The sequence below is a fragment of the Scaptodrosophila lebanonensis genome, unplaced genomic scaffold (genome assembly GCF_003285725.1).
Source record: "Scaptodrosophila lebanonensis strain 11010-0011.00,11010-0021.00 unplaced genomic scaffold, SlebRS2 tig00000024-arrow-pilon, whole genome shotgun sequence".
NCBI lineage: Eukaryota > Metazoa > Arthropoda > Insecta > Diptera > Drosophilidae > Scaptodrosophila > Scaptodrosophila lebanonensis.
Genome location: NW_022060538.1, coordinates 1,679,586 through 1,701,506, shown reverse-complemented (window position 1 = coordinate 1,701,506; position 21,921 = coordinate 1,679,586). Strand labels below are relative to the sequence as shown.

At 33.7% G+C, this 21,921-nt stretch overlaps 1 protein-coding gene across 5 annotated transcripts in view; it reads right to left on the bottom strand.

Moving 5' to 3' along the window:
• Positions 1-3,083: 3,083 nt before the first annotated feature.
• LOC115622030 (heterogeneous nuclear ribonucleoprotein Q) overlaps positions 3,084-21,921 on the bottom strand; it is a 69,224-nt gene continuing 50,386 nt past the window's right edge. Inside the window, exons 6-14 of one of the 5 annotated variants that reach the window (XM_030515889.1) lie at positions 21,134-21,269; positions 16,469-16,602; positions 16,267-16,395; positions 16,035-16,175; positions 15,728-15,834; positions 15,066-15,166; positions 12,935-13,200; positions 10,085-10,349; positions 3,084-3,887 (exon numbers count right to left, since the gene is read on the bottom strand). In XM_030515889.1, the coding sequence (XP_030371749.1) occupies positions 3,712-3,887; positions 10,085-10,349; positions 12,935-13,200; positions 15,066-15,166; positions 15,728-15,834; positions 16,035-16,175; positions 16,267-16,395; positions 16,469-16,602; positions 21,134-21,269 (1,455 nt within the window). In that variant the 3' untranslated portion in view covers positions 3,084-3,711. Of the gene's footprint in view, positions 3,888-5,152; positions 6,224-10,084; positions 10,350-12,934; positions 13,201-15,065; positions 15,191-15,727; positions 15,835-16,034; positions 16,176-16,266; positions 16,396-16,468; positions 16,603-18,940; positions 19,077-21,133; positions 21,270-21,921 lie in introns of those variants that run through there. The other 4 variants (XM_030515890.1, XM_030515891.1, XM_030515892.1 and 1 more) reach the window with 4 other exon arrangements.

The following is a 21,921-nucleotide window of genomic DNA, read 5'->3' as shown; positions in this document are numbered from 1 at the left end:
TAAATTTTGTATATTGAATTGAATTTTTGAAATTTGTTTGCTTGTTGTTTTAAATTCTTCAGACAGTATTTAGTTTTATGAGCCGGTAAATAATTTTGTAGGCGCTTATTTCTTTTGTATTTAGAGCCAATCGGTTGGTTGGGTAAGTAATTCGGTTTGTTTGTTTGTTGTTTAACATTAGTTTTAAGTTTAGACGTAAAAATATTTTGCTAAAAATTAATATTCATATATATATATATATATATATATTTATTTATATAACATAATATTGAAAACTTAAGCGCACAAACAAAACTAAATATGCAAATTAAAAACTAATTTTGCCAAACGTTTTTGCTTTCCCGAAAAATTAAACAAAATTACAAATTACAATATTTAACACGGAAGAGGAGGGGGCGGGGTGGGGAAAGGGGGACAATTTTTGTGGTACCGAATGTATAAACAAATAATGATTATGTTTTAAATGTTAGTTAGTTTGTTTGTTTTGTTGCCGAAAACTTTAACGGATTGTGTAACAAGTTGAGTTGCCGATTTGCTTTTAGTTTACAAATTAAAAAAACACATTAACAATTAAAACTTAGGAATAAAATTACAAATTTAAAACAATATAAAATCAGTACAATCAAATTAAACAGAACGTTAAAATTAATTATATATGTATATATTTGCAATTTGAATTGTTGTTGCTGTTGTTGTTGCTTTCGCTTACTCAAAGGACAAAGTCACCAAACGCGGAAATTTCTTGAGGCATACAATTTTGAACAGAAAATGGCGCGGCGTTGCCAAAAATTTAAACACAATTTAATTATTAATTATAAAAAAGTTTGTGTTGGTTAATAAGTGTATGTTTGTGTGTGTGTTTGTGTGTAAGAAACAAAATTTAAAAATATAAAACTTTTTTAGAAGGCAAATTAAATGTTAATAAAATGCTCTCAATCATCATCATCAATCATCATCATTAAATCAATCAATAATGTACATCATTCAGATGCGTAACGAAACTTAGTAAAGGTGTTTAAAATATTTAGGTATTTTTTGTTTGTTATTCAATTGTTTAGAAAATGGCGCACATTTCTCGATGCGGCTGACTAAATACAATTAATCAGCGACAGTTTACTTTTTGTTCTTACTATTTGTTTAATATTTAGGTGTGTGTGTGTGTGAAGTTTTACTAAATTTAAGCTTAACTATGGTCATTTAGAATTTGTTGCCTATACGCATATGTATGTCTCATTTATTGTTACTGCTGATATTATTATTATTATTATTATAAAGTTCTAGCTGGGTGTGGCAAATTTTGCGCAACTCTTTCTGTTTGTTCTTAACATTAGGCAATAATTGTTGTTGGCTGTGTCTGTGTGAGTGTGTAAATGATAAAAAATGTGTAGTGTGTATTTAGGCGCTTCATTGTGAACAGTGTTTACAAATACGTATCTCTCTCTGTTGTCTCAACAGTCTCGCTAAACAGTTTTTTAAGTTGTGTTATTATTTGAGTTGAAATTTGGAAGTTTTGTTTGCTTGTTTGATTAAAATACTAATTTATGATTTATACATGTATTATTATTATTATATAATATTTTGCTTTACTTGAGATCTAGCAAAAAAAAGAAAGAAAGAAACGAGTGGAGAGAAGAGTCAGAAATGTCTAATGAATAAAAATTGCTTTTCAAACGAAAACTAAAGAAAAAAAATATAGCTAGGCAAGTAGTTATTATTATTATTATAGTTACTGTTGTTGTTTTTGCTGCTGTTGTTGAGTATATAGGCATGGAGTTAAGTTTTATAATGACTATATTGTATAGTAGTTAGTTGATAAAGTAAAATGGTTCTCATATAAGCACTGGAAAGTAAACATCTTGGCTTGCATTTGATTTACAAAAAAGAACGTTTGTTTTAAATAATTGTTATAAACTTTTGCTGCTACGGCCTTGGCTAATTAGGCTTCAAACATGTTATTAGAGTGTATAGGTAGTTTTTAAAAAGTAGGCATTCGCTGATTATTATTTACTTTTGCGGGTCTCTATTATTTCTATTATTATTATTATTATCATTAGTTGGTTTTTATTTGTAAAATTTAGCATATATACTTTAAATTTATTTTTTGTTTCGTTTTTCAATTGTTACCTTACTGCTTGTGATGTGTTTGTGTGTGTCTTTCTAATTCGTTGCTTTTAGGGCAGCACTTGCCAATTGAAGAAGATTTTTGGGAAAGAGTTCTCTGAATTTTGTCGACCGATTCTGCTCTTCAATTGTGGCTGCATTGTATATAGTAGTATTTACATATATAAACGCATATATGTTTGTTTGTTTGTTTGTTGTGTGTGCAAGTTTTGCTTAGCCCTAGATTTATACTTTGTTTTTGTTGTTGTTGTTACTAAACTTATGTTTAAAAATAGTTCTCAATTTATGCAGAAAGTCTTGCCGAGCCGCCGCTAGACATTATATAATAATGCTGCGTGCGTTAATTAATCGTTCCAATACATAGTTTATAATTTTTTTTTTTTTTTTTTGTAATATTCAATTTAATTTTTTGTTTGTTTTGTTTTTGTAATTTCAGTCAATGTTTCTTCATTAAGCTTTGCTTTTGAATTTAAATTGTTGTTTTATTTATTTTGTTTTAATTTTTAGTAATTCCTACTAATTAATTTATCAATTCATTGGAGCTTTACTTTGTCGCTTGTATTATGGGTTCATATATACTATACTATATAGTATAGACCTTTGCTTACAGCTTCAGCAGTTTTTAACTCTTACTATTTACAATCGAAAGGGAATTCATTTGCCTCGGATTTCATGTGTTTTTAGGTTGCAATTTGTTGTTGTTGTGTGAGTGCTTTGAATTCAAATTTGAAGTTGGATTTGTTTGCCTCGATATCTATATAAAATGTAAAACTTTTCCTCTCGCATATAAGTAGACGCTACACTTGAATCGAATTTAGTTAGTTTCGTCATTAATGTATAAAAAGTGTGCTACACAGGCTGCTTAAATATTAAAATCAATTTTGTTTCTTTACGTCTCTCTAGTAATTAGTTAATATATATATATATATATATATATATATATATATATATATGATTTGTTTTATATAAATGTGCTCGTTATTGTTTCGATAGCAAGTTAAAAACACTCTATTTTTATAGTTTTAAAAAAATGTTTTAGGCTCTCTCTTCTCTAATTTGTGGCTCTGCTTTTAAAAGTTGTGGAAAATATGCTAATTGATGTTTTTCTTTCTATTCATACGTTTAGTAATTTTGTATTCTTTTTTGTTTGTTTGTTTTGTAACTGAGGGAGAAAGGTTTAAAATTCTGCTGCAAGCCTATATAGTGATTACATATATTCGTTATTTTATATATATATATACTTGACTCTTTCTTGTTGTTGCTGTTGTTGTTGGGCGTTCATAGCGTTAAAACGTTAAACAAAGAATGCGCTTCAACGGAAGGAAATGTAATAAAATATTTCCGAATATGTACGCGTTTTCAGATTTAATTCATTTGCTAACTCTGTGTACCTTTAGAATTTGGATTTATATATAGGTAGGTATAGGTATACTATATATAGAATTTATTGCTTTTGAAGTTTTAGTTTAATTTGCGCTGCTATGACGCACAGGCTGTGTGGAAATTGTTGTTGTTGTTTGGTTGGTTGGTTGGTTACTTCCAAGTGTTGTTTTGATGCTTATTGTTGTTGTTGTTGCCGTGATTGTTATCTTAACTCCATGTCGAGAACGTATCCATATACCACTGTTCGCCATTTGTGCCTAACGGTTGCTGTGGTAGCGGTAAACTGCCCCAACTGCCGCCATTTCCTATTAAACCGCTCGGGTAACGTCGCTTAACATCTGCCGGATTTTGGTGACCTCCATCGAACTTACGTTTACCGACTACTGCGGTTGTAATTTCGATGTTTTCGGGTTGGATGGTTGGTTGTTGGGTTGTTTGGATGATTGGATTTTAGCGTGTGTTTGTTTGGGTGTGTGTGTGTGTTTATGGTGTTTGAGCATTTTTGTCAAAGAGAAAAAGAAGAAAAAGAGAGTTAAAAATATTGTTAATACAAATATTGGATTGGCAGAGAAATTGCTGATATTATTTTTGGTTGGTTTTTCGTTTCAAATTCAAATGTAGTGCTGCGTTTTGCTGGGCTGTTGGGCTATTGGTTGAAACTTTTGGATACTTCGATTTTTGTCAACATTCGTTTTTATATTTCGGTTATGTTCGGTAATTGATTTTATTTGATCGTATAATATGAAACCTTCTCGGGGACTAAAGAATTTTCAACAAATTCTGCATATCAGGTCTGTTTCCATTTTTGTTTTCACGTGTCTCATTTCACTCTCGGCTATTCAGGGACACGACAAGGATAAACCAAATTGAAAAAATACTTTCCATAACTCCGACAGGAACTGTTTTCATCACCGCACCATATTCAGTGTTTTCTAATTTATATTACAAACTATAATCAAATTGCACAATAAAATAGTGAATTGAAATCACGAGCACCTTTCGTTAAGCAAGAAATGTGCATAGTCCAAATTATGAGGAGCATACTTCCTGGGGGTCACTTGCTACGTAGTTTAAAAAGACCTATTTCTATAAATGAATAAAAAAAGGCAGCTAAAGACAATGCATCCAAATCTCTAATAATTTCCCCAAATAAGCTTTAAAAAAATGTATTTAAATTTTGTTAAAAATATGTATGTTTTGTGCAAAAATTGTAAGATGGTAACGGATAAGTCAAAATGTCTCCCCAATAGATCTAAAAATCAAAGTGCAATACTTTTCTTCTACAAATGTTTTAGAATGGAATCGCAAAATGGAACAAAAAGTATCAAATGGAATGTTTTGTGCGAAAACAATTCTCAGATTTGAGTCGAAGAAGTCTCACATACAGAGCTATGGAATTTCATTCGCAGTAAGCCGACACAGCTCTAATACTCGTATGTAATGTTGGGCCAAGTTTTTGAGTTTTTATAGTAATTTGATCTCCATTGCATATCTATAGCCATTAAGTTATCGAAATAGGAAACGGAAACAGCTCTTATAAGAAGAATGCAATGGCCGGTGCATGGAACAGACCTGATTAATCTAACAAGTTGTTCGTCTTGCTGTTCAGATTTGTTTAGCTTCAGAGAAACACACACGAAGCTGTGAATTCTTTCTTTTTAAATATATAATTTTATTATTATAATTATTACACATCAAAAGTAAAGTTTCAGCATAACATCAGGGACCTGGGGGCGTCGTTGTAATAGACTATTACACATTACAACAAAGTGTGTGTGGGTGTGGTTTGGGAGGGTGTGCGTGTGTGTGTGTGTGTGTGAAACGTTTACATGTGGAAAAGTGCGTGGATACACAAATTTCGAAAAGAGAAACGTCTGACGTATGCGCGAATGAATAGATAAAACATTGTACATGACATTATCGCCTAACAACACGAAACATGTAACTAGGAGTAGTACTGGGAGTACGGTTATAGAGTAGAAACTAGAATAGGATGCGTAGAGCGTTGGTAACAACAGCGAGCGATTTTGGATCGGCATGTTTGGTATGTTCAGTGAGCCTTGGATTTGTGTGGTGGTGGGGCGCTGTACTTGGTTCTTGAGAATTTCGGGGTTTGGTTTGGGGTTCGTCTTCCATTTCGGTAATTTGCGAAACAGTTATAATTTGTGTTTGGATTCCTGAACGGTTTTTTGAACTGATCTGATCTGATCTGAATTATGGAGAATTGTGCATGTGTGGTGGGTGGGTGTGTGTATGTGTGTGTGTGTTAAAAAGCCAAAATTCTTTTGTTCGTTGCGAAACAAAACATTGACACTTTAGTGTGTGCGTGTGAACAACAATTGACGAAAATGTACCAAAAACAAATATATATATAGATGATGATATATTATTCATCATATACTTCTTTGAAACTGGAAACTAGATTTTGCAACGAGTAGTTTTTGTCTTTTGTGTGGTCCCTGTGTTTAGTTGTGTTTCAATTTTGCTTGCTTGAATCATTTTTTCTTTAACTGGAGCTCCTTTTCGATCGCTTTTTAGATCGAGACGATTTAGATTTGCGTGCTTGTTTCTTGGACTTGTGTGATTTTTTCTTGTGGCCTGAGGAGCTGTGTTTAGACTTGCGTTTTTTGGTTGGCGGACGAGTGTCCTCGCTATGCGACGAGCTCGGGGACGCACTACGCTTAGTTACCCTCCATGTATGTCTTGAGCGCAGATCCAGCTAGAAACAGATTTAGGTTTTGGTTTTTTGCTTTCTTTTTTCTTCAAATTTTTGCAAAAGCAGCACAGTTTGTAATGAGGTGTGTGATTGTGTGTGTGTGTGTGATGGATAGTGTTATGGAAGCGTGTGAGGGTCAGAAATAATGAAAAAGATACTCGTATTTCTGAGGCGATTCACTAATCACAAATAAATAGAATAAGGAGTAGTGCGCATTGGCAAAAAAAACTCTACAATCAGCGCAATATAGGCAGAAAAAAGCGTGTATAAACCACTATTTTTTTACATTGTTAAATTCTCTTGCAATTCAAAAGTGTTTCACTTCAAAATAAATAATCCTTCCTCATGTATTGTATTTTCTCCAATGTATGTTCTACTAACTAGTGTCATTGAGTTATTCTATAATCAGTCGATCGTACAGATTATTCCTCTACTTCCTTCTAGTTTGTGCTCTTTCAGTCTATGATGGACGTTAAGAGGAGCCAAGTCCTGAAAGAATTCCTGTTAAATGCTTACTTTTTTAGTCTTCACAGAAGTTCTTCTGCTATATGCCGCTTAGATCTTGTCAAAGCCGTTAGGTATCGCGATTCCGACCATGTCGGTTGAATCTAAAGATCTTTTGTTCTTTCTTTTATTGGCCGTTTTTGACTACTCGGACATAAAAGAGGACACTTCTTTTCTGATATAGTAATTCTGTTAGAAGGGGATGTATTGCAAGGGCATGTAATCTTCGGAGCTTCTTGGCCGAAGCTAAGATTTCGCGATAAACAATTGTTGTTATGTGGTTGTGAAAATAAAATTGGGAATTTGTTTTCATTAAATATTACTTCATTTTTTTTTTTTTAGCGATGGTAGGGAAAGTTAAACCTACAGAAAAAGATTGAAACTACATTTATGCCATGCTATGAAATCGAGAAATGATTTCCTCATTTATATTGAAAGTTGACTGCGATTATAGCTGACTTCATTCTGTACTTGACTTTATTTGGCATAGCGTTGCCAGACTTTTAGTTCAGCAGCTGAAAAACTTAAGCCCATTCTTAAAGGCAAATCCTTGAGTAATACGATAAGAAATGCACGTTTTGCAAGGAATTTATGAATAAATGTACATTGCTAGAATAATTATTAAATTCTATAAATAAAGGCTGGTAAAAAACATGAGTATTAAATCGGAAATAACGTGAGTTTGCTGGCATAAACGTAAGTAGTCGAAGTGATGTAATAAAATAATTGCGTATGTAAGTTGTTAGATACACAACATTCAGAAGTGTGGAAACATGTTAGGGAATTTTGTGGGAAGACGAAGAGTTATTGAAGCTATGAAGCTGTGGGTTTCATTTTAAGAACTTTTAAGTAGACAAAATTTAGTTGAGAATGTAAGTGATTGGTGGTTTTTTGCAGCTAATGTCTGCCCCACAAAGGTCTTAAGCACTTTTGTACTTTTACGACAACACTACTCTGCAGAAAGTACTTTCAAAAACTCATTCGATAACAAATTATATCGCATTTGGTAGTTGTATCTTCAGTGTATGTGCGTGTGTGCGAGTGTAGTAAACATAATAAACGAATCGATTAGTATTTGTATTAAGTAGGTATACTATATATGGATATGTCAAACGTTTTTATTGGCAGGTGTTTTTTTAAATACCCTGCGCATATATATTTACATAAAATTGGTTTGTGTATTACAATAATATATAGGAAACCAAAAACACATATACAGATGTAAGTATGCATGTTGTATATAGTAGTATAAAAAATTGTTATACTCTTTGGAAAACAGTCACTAGTACAAACTATTGGATTATATTTATATATATATATATATATATATATATATATATATATATATATATATATATATATATATATATATATCTATATATATATATATATATATATATATCTATATATATATATATATATATATATATATATATATATATATATATGTGTATGTATAAAAAATCGTAAAACTAACGATTTTGTTTGCTCATTTGTTTTTGTGGTTAGGAAAGCATGGTAAAAGATTTCGCTTTGTCATATATAAGTACAACAAAAATTAATTTTAATTGAAAAACATAAATGAATGCACACAGAAAATTAAATATGTATGTATATATAGTTGTAAAAAATTGGCTATGTTTTATATAAAAAGTCTCAACGAAAGCAAAAATGTTCGTTGTTCATTTTTACATCGCTCGTTTTTGTTGTGCAATCGCAGTTCGTTTTATTTCTATAGCATAAGTATATTATATGGGAATTGGTAGATTACGATTATAACGATAAGGTACCAAAAAATTGTACGAAAAGTGCGCGTTAAGAACGGTTTCTTGATTGATGGCTAGGAGAGGCAAAACAATCTTTAAAAAATTATATACACGTACGTCAAAATTTTGGATATAATTGTATGAACTTTTGTTTTTTTTTTCACATTTTCAAGGGCTTTGCGCTGCTATGCGGGGAGATTTTGATTTAATGTGGAAAAGGCTTAAATATTAGAAAAATATTTACGTGTGTGTGTGTGTGTGTATGTGTGTGTATACATATAACAACAAATAATAGACATTTCTGGCGCCTCGTGCGACGGCACTCTCTCTCTCTTTCTCTGGCTCTGTAAAGCTCTCTCTATGACGCTATTTCTTAGATTTAAAAGTAAAATACAATCTTGTGTTGTTGTGTGGGTTTTTTGGAGGATCTAAGTATGACAATTAGTTTGTTGTGCTAAAATACTAATCGATTCATAAACGTTTACACAGCAGACATACAAAACAGATTTGATTTTGCAACTGTATATATAATTTGTTATAGTGGCTTTCCATATACATAGATGTCAGGTAGGTGTTGTGGTGGGTGGGTTGGTTCAGTGTTAACATTTCTTTTTGTTTTCCAATTTCAATTTCAATTACAATTTCCGTTTCCGTCTGTTTGTGTGTGGTGTTTGGGTGTGTGTATGCACTGCTTACTGCTTTTGTTTCATGGTCGTCGCGAGAGTTTCGTATAGAGTTTGAGATAAAATTGGAAACATTGAGTCACGGCCATTATAAAGAGCATGCAAAAACTGTAGCATACATTTGAGCGTCGGCAGAAAATAACAAAATAAACGAGTATGTTTATAAAAAAAAGAACTTAGACCACAATTGGAAGCAGTAAGAGTTAATTCTACAACGATGGTGTAAAATATATGAGAAAAAGTTTGCATAAATATATATAAAATTTTGCTTAAAACAAACAAAACTTGCGCAAAATGAATATGCAAAGAAAATGGTTTTTTAAATTTTATAAAAGGCACATCGTATTGGCGTATATTGTGTGGGAAATGAAAAATAAATTCAATTGCGAAAAGTTACAACATTTAAACAGTTAGGGATGCGAGACACACGACATGACATTTTAATATATATATATATATATAATATGTATATACATATATACTATATGCATATATATATAGTAGCTGTATATATAACCCACCCAGCGTTGATTGCCAGTTTTTGTGGCATACCCTGTATGTATTCCTTTATATATATTTGTACTTATTTAGTTAGTTGCTCGTTGCTGCAGTTCATGTTGTAGTAGTAGTGGTTGTTGTTGTTGTCGGTGTGAGTGCGTTGTGGTGGTGGTGGTGGTGGATGGTACGTGTGTATATATATGCGATATATGCATGTGAGAATGTTTTTACTTGGCTTCACTTATTATTTATTTATATGAGAGTTATATACTTGTTATGCAGTCTTTTTTTTTTGTTCTGGCTGCCTGTTGTTGCAGTTTTTTTTTCATTATTTTTGACGTTTTGTTGCTTGGGGGATTTTGTTTGGTTTGATTTGGTGGTTGTTGTTGGTTTTTTTTTTAACATGTGCTCACCTGGTAAATTTTGTAGCGGCTTGACGTGCTGGGTGCCACGAGCGCTGGGACGCATTTGTCCCACCCCACGGACCCCCCCGGTTGCTGCTGGTGCCCCCTGAACGATGGCCCCCCGTTGAGCTACCGCCGCCGCCGCCGCCGCCGCTTGTCCCGCCACCTCCGCTGCCGCCTGTGGCGCTGGTTGGGCCCCCAGACGACTGATGCTGCCACGCTGGCCAACGACTCGGCCACGCGGGACTGTGATTCCATGTCCACGACCACCCCCCTAATGAGTGATCGTTTCCATTATAATCAACATCAACATCATCATCAACATCAAGATCAGATCATCATTCATCAGCGACATCATCATCATCATCATCACCATCATTATCATCATCAACATCATCGAATCATTGCATGCATGCATTTGTGTGTTGTTGATGTGAATGTGTTCGTGTGTGAGTGTGTGTGTATAATATGAATGTGTGTGTGATTTTGGGCGCCATTGTTATAGATTTTACATCCAGTTTATTTCCATTTGTTGGCAGATCCAGTAATTATTTCCATGGGGGTGCGGCGTTCATTTTGCATTGTTGAGTTATTTGGATTTCGTTTTTGGTTTTCGATTTTGCATTTTTACAATTTTTTTGGGTTGAATTTTTTGTATCATATTTTGAGAGATAATGTAAATCGTGTGGTATATATATGGATCGCCAAGATAATTGTCAAATTTTGTCATATAAATCAAATTAAAATTAGGAAAGAAAATTCAATTTACGGAAATTGGATTTGGAATTTTGAATCGAGTTGCAAAAGTTGATGGATTTTAATTTTGAATTGATTTGGAAATTTGGTAAGCGAAAAATTGTGGGTAAATTTCAATAGCAGGTTTTTGGTTTGAAATTTTGTTTGGTTTTTTGTGCAACAGCAACGACATCGCAAAGAAATGTCGATTTTCGTTGTTTGGTCGTGTGTGTGGTTTTTAAAAATTTTGTTTTCGTTTTGAATGGTTTGGTTTACAGGTGGATTGCAGACATACGAATTGTAATTTATAATTTGGGGTTTCGTTTTGGTTTTTGTTTTGACGAACATATATATAATTTTTTATAAGATTTTCATGTTTTACCGAAAAACAAATGAATTATTTTGTATATAATACAACAAGAACACATAAAAAGAAAAGAAAGAAAAGAAAAAATCGAAATAAACGCGTTAGATTCTTTGTGTTTAAATAAATTTGTTGTTGTTTGTAAAACTTGTTTTGTTTCTGTTTTGTTTTGTTTACATACAATACATAATATATATAAGATATAAAATAGTATATAGAAATTACGGCTCATGTTGAAGGAGTAGTTGTTGCTAATTAAAATTGTCTCTATATGTGTTGTGTTTGATTGGTTGAATTTGAAACAAGTGTGTGCGCACAGCTCGAGACTGTTGCAATGCTCTGCTTTTCTAGCTTGCTGCTGGAGTAATATCGTATAATATACTTATATAACAGTTACTTTTGTAGCTCACAACATATCGTATATGTATATCGTATCGGCACATGGATTGAGCTTGCCGCCGACGGGCCTGGCCTGGACAAGCTTAATGCATATGCGAACTTGTTTGCTTGCGATTGGCACAGTGTAAAAACTTTCCTTCTCTTAAAAAATATATGTATGTAATAAGTATGTTAATTGTGATAATAATGTTAATAAGCGTACTTTAAGAAGCGCAACTCAATGATTGTTAGTGTTGGTGTGTTTGTGTTTCCTTTGATTAAAAAAGCGTGGGCAGTGTTAAGTTTAAAAAAGTCGTATTTGGTTTAGCGCAAAAAAGTATGCTATAAAAAAGGAAAAGCTTCAATTTCTCACAAGTTTGCACTTAAAACTAAAAACATTTGTTGCCGTTTCACGATTTTGTTAGCAACTAATACGAGCACACAGTATTCAGCTCAAAATAAACAATAAACAATGCATATTTTAATTAAGTAAGCCTAAATTAGTTGATTCACATATAAATGAATAAGCAACAAAAAGCACCATTAATATTAAAAGTTATCAATTAATTAAAAGCGAAATTCAAATAAAAAGCGATACACAAAACTTAAATTAAAATTGCATATGAAAACAGAAAAGTTGTTGTTGTTGTAAGTTTGTTGATTGGTTTTGGTTAGTTTCCATGGAAGCAAAGCGTTACATAAATCAAATATCCTTTTTTGGAAGGCTTGCCAAAAAATAAGCGTGCGTGCGTGTATGTGTGAAGCGGTTACTGTGTGTGTGAGTGAGTTGCGAGTTGTGGTGGTGGTGGTGGTGGGCGTGGTATCGTTGTGGGTTCGCAAGTACCGTGCAAATTTTGATTCGAGTTGGCGCCGTGAGCGAAATAAAAAATATAAATATACAAAAATTTCGTTTTAAATTTTGGAAGGGGGTTCGAAATTAAAAAAGCATTTTTAAAATTAAAGTCAAAATATTAACTAAATAAAAAAATACTACAATTTTGGGCACAGTTGATGAATTGAGTGGTTTTGAAGAGAGAGGAAGGACTTTAAAGCCACAATTATCTCCAACGGTGTTAAGGTGTTAAGTGCTTTTTTAAAAGGACATTCATTCTACACGTAACATTTTTCCTCTCTCTCTTTCTCTCCTTCACTCGATTGTACTGTTGGTTTACACAAATAATATCAAATTATGATCGCAGCTGCAAATCAAACTACTACTAATAAAACAAGTGTTAAACAACAAAAGAAAAAAAATAGATTCAAAACTACAATCTTGTGTGTTGTTCTGTGTGCGTGTATGTTTGAGAAAAATAATATATTTTCTTTCAATTACGCATGACAGCAAGTCAATCAATCAATAGGGTTTTTTTCTCTGAACGCACCATAACGACCGGAGAATTGACTGCCGGGCCATTTGCTTGGGGTCTTGATGGACGCTGCGGAGTGGTCAATGAGACACTGCCGCCGGACACGGCGCCGCTGGCACCAGCGCCAGCGCCACCGCCGCCTCCTGCGGCACCAGCACCGTTCGGAAATTCATAATAGCCCTCGTAGCCGCCATCGTAGGCGCGATAAACGTCATCATAATACTGCTCATTGCCATAGCCGGCACGATAGTCCGAGAAACCGAAATAGTCGTAATCGTATTCTAGAGATTTGCACAGGATGGGGATTTTAGGATGCTGGATAATATTAGCTTTGGTCAAATGTTAAATAACAAGGCGTATATGTGTGGGTGGGAGGGTGTGTGTGTGTGTATGTCTGTGTGTGTTGTGTGCCGTTTGTGCAAATAATCTAGAGAGGGTCCTTCTTAGGAACGAACCTAACACGCGTAGAATCGCCGTCGTTTATTCTCATCTCGGAGAAGCGCCAATTGCATTTGATTTTTGTTGCCAATTAGCTCGAATTGTAACACAGCAGTTGAGTTGGGAGGTTGTTTGAGTGGGTGGATAGGCTTAAGTACGATTTGACTTGATTACTTACCGGTGATATAACATCAAACAGTATACAGGGTGCTTAACATTCGCTACACAGAGAACACAATTGCAACATTTAATTATGATAGACTGCTATGAACAGAACAACGCTTAAGGTATTTGATTAAAGTCTAAGTAGAAGTGATGTACATAGTTGGCTGCGTAAACGGTTTCTTGCAATTAGCGACATAAAGAGAGTTCGAGTTCCCTTAGCAAAGGGGGGGGGGGGGGGGGGGGGGGGGGGGGCGCGACCGGCACAGAGAGCGAGCCGAAGATGCACGGCTGCGAGTTGCACAAAACAAATGACAACATCAACATTGAAAAGGAAAAGAATATACTCGAAGAATATACAAAAGAAGCATGCAAATGAAACTGAATAATCAAATTAATTATTATTAGAGAGAGCATAGACACTGAACAACTAACTATGTATGAGTATAAGTAAGGAAACAAACGACAATTACATTTACCAAAACAGAATGAAAGTGATATAAAAAGAGTGTGGTTATGTGTAAGAAATGTTAGGTTATGCTCAGGTTCACAAATTGATGGGCCAATGCTTCAATTGATTGATTAGTTCATATTACCAATCTATTATCTAGCTGGATTTTTATTTATTCTTTTTTTTCACAATAGACTGTTGGTTAATTGGGGTTTCAAATGGACGTTAGTTTGCTAAGCGTGGTGATGGGGTGGTGGGGTTGCGGTGTCGCGTGTAGGGGTGTGTGTGTGTGTGTTAGAAAGGAGCGTACGTATTGAAGAAAATGTTAGACAGCGCACTGCTAAACCTTTAAAAACAACAACTAATTAAAATATAGTATGTTTTAAACAAACAATGAATTATAAACAACAAACTTGTCTCTATGCGCTGGATGAGAAGTAAACTTAAGACGTAAGCTAGAGACCGGATTAATTTGTGTTAAAAGTTATAGCGCTTAGAAGGGGGTTGGTGGTTGTTATACAGGTGGTGATTATCGACTGCACAAATTAAGAGAATTAAGAGTTAGTTTTAACAATAGTTTGCTGCTGCAGCATAGCTTGGTTAGAAATACAATTAGTATGCTTCTGGAGCATCATTCCATATCAATATTAATACAACATTCAGGTGTTAGAATGTTTCACAAAATCAACTAAAACACAAACCTAAAATGCTGAAATAATATATTTATATCTATAGCAAGTAACTAATAGCTCTGTTATGGTTAGTGATGTTTGTGTGCCTAACTATATATACCTGACTCTACCGGCTCTACTTACATACTACGTGTATATAGTATATACCATATACAAGTACGTATAGCTGCTGCTAACTAACAACTAACAACTCTGATATGCGCATTCGATGCGATATATCTTAGCTACTGCTGCTGATGCTGCGCTGCTGTTGCTGCTCTTGTTTTGCTTTCCGTTTTCGCTTTCGCATCTTCTTTAGCAAAAAGTGTTACACATACTTATATACTCGTATGTAAGTACGTATGTAGAAGTATCTGGTAGTTGTATCTCATTGATTATCACTTGGCGTATTTGCCGAACTTACCGTATTCGCGAGGCATCGGCGTGCGCAGCGGCATACGCGCCCCGGGCAGGCGCATGGGCGTTGCTATGGACATCATGCTGGGGTGTGTCGGCGACAGGTTTCTGTATGGAGACAATGTTTCAAATCTTTTACAAGACGGTTGCAGTTAAAGTGGCAGAGATTGGATAATTGGTCGGTGGTTCAATTGATTCGGTTGTGTTTAGTTTTGTTTCGGTTTTTTGTTTGGTGATGTTTGTGTGTGTTTTTTGTGGGCGTTTGTGGTTGGGGATTCATTCAATGAAGCAACAAAGAAAAAGTCAAAGACACCCAGAGCGCACACAAACAAAAAAGTGTGACGGCGGCAAGATGCGTTAAAAAAAGAAAGAAATATAAATAAAAAATTAATTAATTAACTGTCTTTGGATTAAAGGCGGCTTGAAAAGCAAACAGACGTTCAAAACGAACTCTCTCTTTTCTGTCTCTCTCAAAACTTTGATTCAACAATGCCGAATAATTTGGCCAATGGATGCAAACTGAATGGATTGCTTAAGTTTTCGTTTTTGTATTGTTTTTGAATTTTGCGCCAATTTTAATGATTGTTGTTCGATTTATTGTTGTTGTGCTAGACAAGAATGGAAGGTGTTTATATTGAGGAGTGTTTCTGGGCCATTTTGAATACTTACCCAACAAGACCAGGACGTGTTTGCATCATTTGCATCATGCGGCGTTCACGGGCACGCAGAATTTCTTCCTTTTTCTTTTTGTCCGAGGGCGGTTTGGCGAGTGAGACCTAAAAGGGCCAAAGAAATCAGTTAAATGATTAATTTGCTTCAGATAATCTATAGATAGATCTCCTTTAAGATCAACCTTCACTGATGTTTGAAATGCGAATAGATGATAAAAATTAATTGCACATTTTGGATTTAGTTTAATTGTCATTATATTATACGTTCTCTATTGAAATTGTTTAACATTTCATTAGTTACTTACCTCAATATTCGAGGCGCCAATCTCCTTACCATTAAGGCCACGCATAGCTTCGACGGCGCTATCACGATCCTCGAAATGTATAAAGGCATAGTCTTTAATTTTCTTAACGCGCTCCACCTTGCCGTACTGCTCAAATTGCTCCTGTTGGTTAGAGGTGTGTTGTGTCAGGAAAATAGGTGTGAATAAGAGCTTCCTGAGATATACATCGCTTATGATCTGGATCTGTACTTACCTTCAGTTTCTCTTCGGAGACATCTTGAGTCAGATTTCGTACGTAAAGCACTTTAACTTTCGACATAGTTTGTTCATCCGGCTCCTCCTGTGGATCGGCCCAGTCGACTATTATATCACATCCCCATACCTATGCATAACAAAAAGTATCGTGGAACGTATAATAAATGGTTGGACATTTGGAAGTAGGGGTGCAGACTTACCTTAATTCTACCAGTGCCAAGTCTTCGTTTAGCCAAAGAAGCCGCTTTGTGGGACTCGTATTCGAGAAAGCAGAAGCCGCGATTCTTTTTCTTATCATCTGGTGAACTGTAGATGATTACCTCGAAAAGGCCAGCTATATAGGATTTTGAATGTTTTTTTTTGTTTGATTGCAAAGAAAATTACCATATGAGTACAGAATTGTGTATGCGTTCAATGGTAAAAGTAAATTAGTAAAAAAATGCAATTGCAATCAATTATGATTAGTATTTTAGATGAGATAATTGTCCTTCGATAAATACAACAAAAAAGTATTTGTAGTTGTAATCTTAAGTATGTGTGTGTGAGAGAGCGAGAGTGTGTAGGTGTTGTAAAGCACACTTAGCGGCGGCAATAACATTAACCGCTATCTCAACAGTCAACATTTTAGACTTAACAGACTTATGTGTTAACAGTGTCGTCTTAACAGAAATGTACAAAATTTTACATGACAGGCGGAGGCGGCAGCAGCGGCTGTGCATTGTTATGTAAAATAATGCATATTCCTGTCAATTAGTGGTTCTCATTTAATTTTGTTTTTTATTTCGCTTCAGTGAATAATGTGATTTTGAAAACCAATGCCAACAATTGCTGCTTTTGTTAAACTTTTCAAATATTTTTGAATATACATCATATATAGTATGTAAATATATGCGCTAGGCTAAAATTGTCTTCGATTCTTTTTTTTTTTTGGAGAGAAAAATAGAGAGCGGGTATAACAATAAGTAAATACAAGTATAGAGAGTATTGTAAAATAAAAAAACACTTAGAAACATTAAAAACTGAATTTTTGTAGTTGTTTTTGTTGTTTATACAAATTGCGAAAATTCATTTGTAAAATTCAGTTATTTCTGTTGTACGATTTATGAGAATTAGCGCACACATTGAGCATTGAGATTTGGATATAACGAAAAGAATTAACGGCATAGAAGAGAGAGTACACCGAGGTAGAGAAGAAGAATTACAGACAAAGAGATAGGATAGAGTGGTTAGAGCGAGTTAGAGAGCGAGAAATAGTGGGATATTGTTCGTTTTTTTTTCATTCAAATGAGTAGTTTTGAGATTATATTATTTCGAAATTGTTTTCCTCTTTTATCTTTAAATTGTAATTCGAATGTGTGTACATTTAGTAAAAGAAACGTCAACGAAAACAAGTAGTGGCGGGTGGACATTAAAACTGATTAAGATTTTGAATTTGACTTTACGCTTGTACTTTCGATTTAAGGATCCAATTGGATACGATTCGTTTTGTTTTGTTTTCAAATCAAATTGTGGGGCGCTTATGTGAGAGAGTAATGAGTTATATATATATATATATACATATATATATATATATATATATATATATATATATATATATATATATATATATATATATATATATATATATATATATAAATATATTTCTTTTGATTGGGTATTATTACACACGTTTACAGAAAGTAGTTTCTCCAGTCATTACCATACAAGTTAATAGTTGTAATCAAGGTTCTCATGATCGGCCGGAACAGTTTTTTTTTCGTTTTTGTTTCCACTATACGTATAAAAACTAACAACAAAATGTTTGGGGCCAGGGTTTTTAGTGGTTGGTTGGTTTGTGTGCGCGATCTTATTCTGTCTATATATGTATGTAGTTATATGTATATACTAAGGAAAAAATGAACAAAATGTTGCAAAATATTAAAAACAAACCGACTATATTTTATCGCCCACACACAACATATAGCGCTGCATCTTGTTTTGTTTTTTGTTTCAAAAATATTCAAAATGTTCTCTTTAATATTTTTAATTTGCGAATTGTTCAGCTACAGGTTTTCAATGTCAACAAATGGGGTACGACATTATCGTCGCCTGTTATAAGGAAATGATTTTCAAATAATAATTTTTTTTAATGTAACAATTAATTTTTTGTTGTATTTGGCTAACAGCGCGCAGAAAAGTTAAGAGATCATGTCTGTGTGTAAGTGTGTTTGAAAAAAAAGAGAGGGAGAAGAAAGAGCAAAGCGGATATTTCAAATATGTCCGATAATAAAACTTCAACTGCCATCTAAAAACGTGCAATGTTATCTAAACACTTGAAGTTTTTCCGGTCGCATTGCATTTCTCTTTTGCTTCTCGATGATTAAGTTTTTGGAAATTTGAAAGCATTTTTAAAGCGAAAATTGCAAAACAAAAATCCAATTGATAGTGTGCTTTCACTGTTTTCTTTTTTTTTATAGTTTTCAATACTATATTCTGCAAATATCGCCTCTTATTTTTATATTACCAATTCGATAACCAATGGGTTGGTTGGTGGGATGGTGCTTCAGTATCAGTATCTTTAGGTTCTTGGGATTATAGCTCGTTACGTTTTTATGATTTTGAAATAGTTTTTGGTTTTGTTGTTGTTTGTTTTTTTTTTGCGTTTTTTTGTTGTTTGTTTTTTGATCACTTACGTGCATGTTTAGAAAATTCCTCAATTAATTCGTCGCGATCTCTATTCTTAGGTATATTGCCGACAAATAGCCGGTGATTGTTAAATGATATCGTAACACCAATCTTTTTGCCTTTCCGAATTTCAAAATCATTTAGCTGCAATTGTTTAAAAGTTCACACAAAACAAAAAATTTTGATTTGCTATGAAAAATTTGTTTCCATTGGTACTGCGATTTGGTTATGTGGGTGTGGTTGTTGGTTGGTTGGTTGATTGTTTGTGTAGTTTTTGTTGTGTGGTTTTGTAGATGGGTTGTGGGTATAATCAAAATTTGTATATATACTAGACTTATTACTTGTTAATTTGGTTCTTAATTCGATTGATACGATTTCGTTGTATGGGTGATAAATATAATAATGAATTTATTAAATATTTGAGCTATTATTTCGGTATGCTGCGTGAGTTTTAGAATGTTTTTTTCTGCTCAAATTCGTTTCTCTACCAAAAAAATACATGAATGAAAACTATATAATTTTAGTTAAAATGCAATATAGTTTTAAAAGAAACTAGTAAGAACGGAACAGTCGAGCGCAGCCGACAATGGAATACCCTGTACCCCAGTTGATGACGAATGATATTGTATGGACTCTATTGGTTGGCATTTCTTGACGAACAACTGTTTGACCTAGATTTTAAGGCTTGTATTGAGTATTGAGTGCCTGTTCCCTTTAAGGTCGTCTTAATTTTGCAGTTTCTTTGCAGACCAACAAGAAATTACATCATATTCTGATTACTTGATGCTAGTTTTGGACTAGGGTTTATTTGATTTTATCTAATATGCACACATATATGATATTCCATAATAACTTCTTCAAGCAATTATCGGACTTAGTAGAGGATTCATTTACCCCTCCTCCCACCATTCTAGGCCCAGACATCTGATTTCAAGGATACAGGATATTGCACACTTTTATATTGAGTTTCCCACGAAGTTATTTACATATAAACTTTGTCGACGATGGTAATTATGTGTACGATCTATATCTATAAAGCCACTTAAAGATGAAACCGCACTCCTTACCCAACGCGTTACGATCAGATGAGATGCTGAACTTTGAAAAAATGTTAGTTTCGGGAATTTTAATGCATGTTAGAGATAGTTTCAAATTCAAATGACTTTATAGCACTTAATACGCTCTGATTGTTACGCGGCTTGCACAAACAGTATGCACAATATGTTGTACATACCGGTCCGATTAAACGGGCTATGTGAATGAGACGTTACTTTTTGTATGCCTGGCATTTAACGGTAAATGAAAAGTCGTAAAAAAGGATTGCCTAGTGTTTTTGTTAACTTGTTCTTTAGCCTACTTGTGTTAAAATATATATTTAAATACATACGTGTTGGCTTTCTTTTAATCAAAAATAGTTAGAAAATATAATCATCAACGTTGGAATGCATAAATTTTGTAATAATTTTAAATATTTTTGGTTTGTACGCAAAGTTAATGACTGGAGATATCATTAAATAAGTATATTAGAGTTTGACAAAATAAGAAATATGGCTAATTAAGCGTAAAAATGTCGCAGGTGGCGATGACAATAACAATGGCAATGGCGACTTTATAAATGTGTATTGGTGTGCTCGTATATACTATATGTATGGGTGTGTGTGTGTTCTATGTGTGCGTGGTGTGCGTGCACTATAATTTATTAAATAAATAAACACATATTTGTATATATCCTTTGTGTTTTGGGGGGCTGAATCGGCGACGGCGGTGCATTTGAAAAGAGAGTCTCAAGTTTTGTTTGTTTATTTTGTTTACCAATAAAAGCGTTTTTCGATACTTGTATGATGGAATGGGCATGGGGATGTTGGTGGTTTGGTGGTGGTGGTGGTTCGGTGGTTGTGATGATAATAAACACAAAAATAAGCAACAATAAATAAACGTCAGAACACAAGACTGCATAAATGTACTCGTATATATAATAAGCCTAGGACCCTAGAAAGATCTACGGAACTGCTGCCTATTCTTAATCAGCTTGAGATTAGCCAATTTATTTTCATAAGCCAATTGGATTTTTGTTTAGAATTTAAGGCCGATTTTGCATGAAGTGAAATGATATACTCGTAGTATTCAATCATGTTTACTTCATGCCTTTTCATTTTTCGTTGAATAATTTTAAATAGATTGTTAATTTTGTTTCAATTTACCTGTAAGTTTACCAAATTCCTCTAAAATCTCATCTTTGCCCTTAGACTTGGGTATATTGCCCACGAAAAGGCGCAGATTCGGTACGCTTATATTTATTTTGAGACACTTGCCGGGTTTTATTTCGTGATTATCGAGCTAGATTGTGGATGGGAAGGTGAATATTCATATATAAGATAAATGAATTTAATACCAATTATATGTTAATTGCTATGAAATAAATAAAAACAATAAATCATAATGAAATAAATCGAAACCAAGTTTGATTGAACAACCAAAAATGAAACATAATTGAACGTTGAATTGAGTTTTTGGGGGGGAGGCTGGAGGAAGGATGATCCAGGGTTAGGTTTCTAAGTCTGGGTGGATGTTTTTTTTTTTTAATTTTGATGTTGTTAAAAACAAATAATAATAAGAAAGAATTACTTCAATTTTGCATTACCAATTTTGAATTGTTTCGCATGTAGCCGCATTATACATTTTGTAGAGAATATTGAAATATTAGAGGAAAGGGTGGTGGGTTAGTCAGTCATACAATCAGCTTTCATATTAAGTTAAGAGTGCATTTCAGGGTCTGACACAGATATAGGGAGTATTATTTGGTTAGTATTTAGGGGCTGTTTTGTGGACATGCTCGCAATTTTTTTTTCATTTATTTTTTTTTTCAATAAAACCAGACAATTGAAACGTACCTCTATGATAAAGCTGCATATAGAATTCTACATAGAAGTTGAAGGTGATTTTTATGTTTAGGCTACAAGTTGTAAACGAGCTGAGAAATTGCTACAAG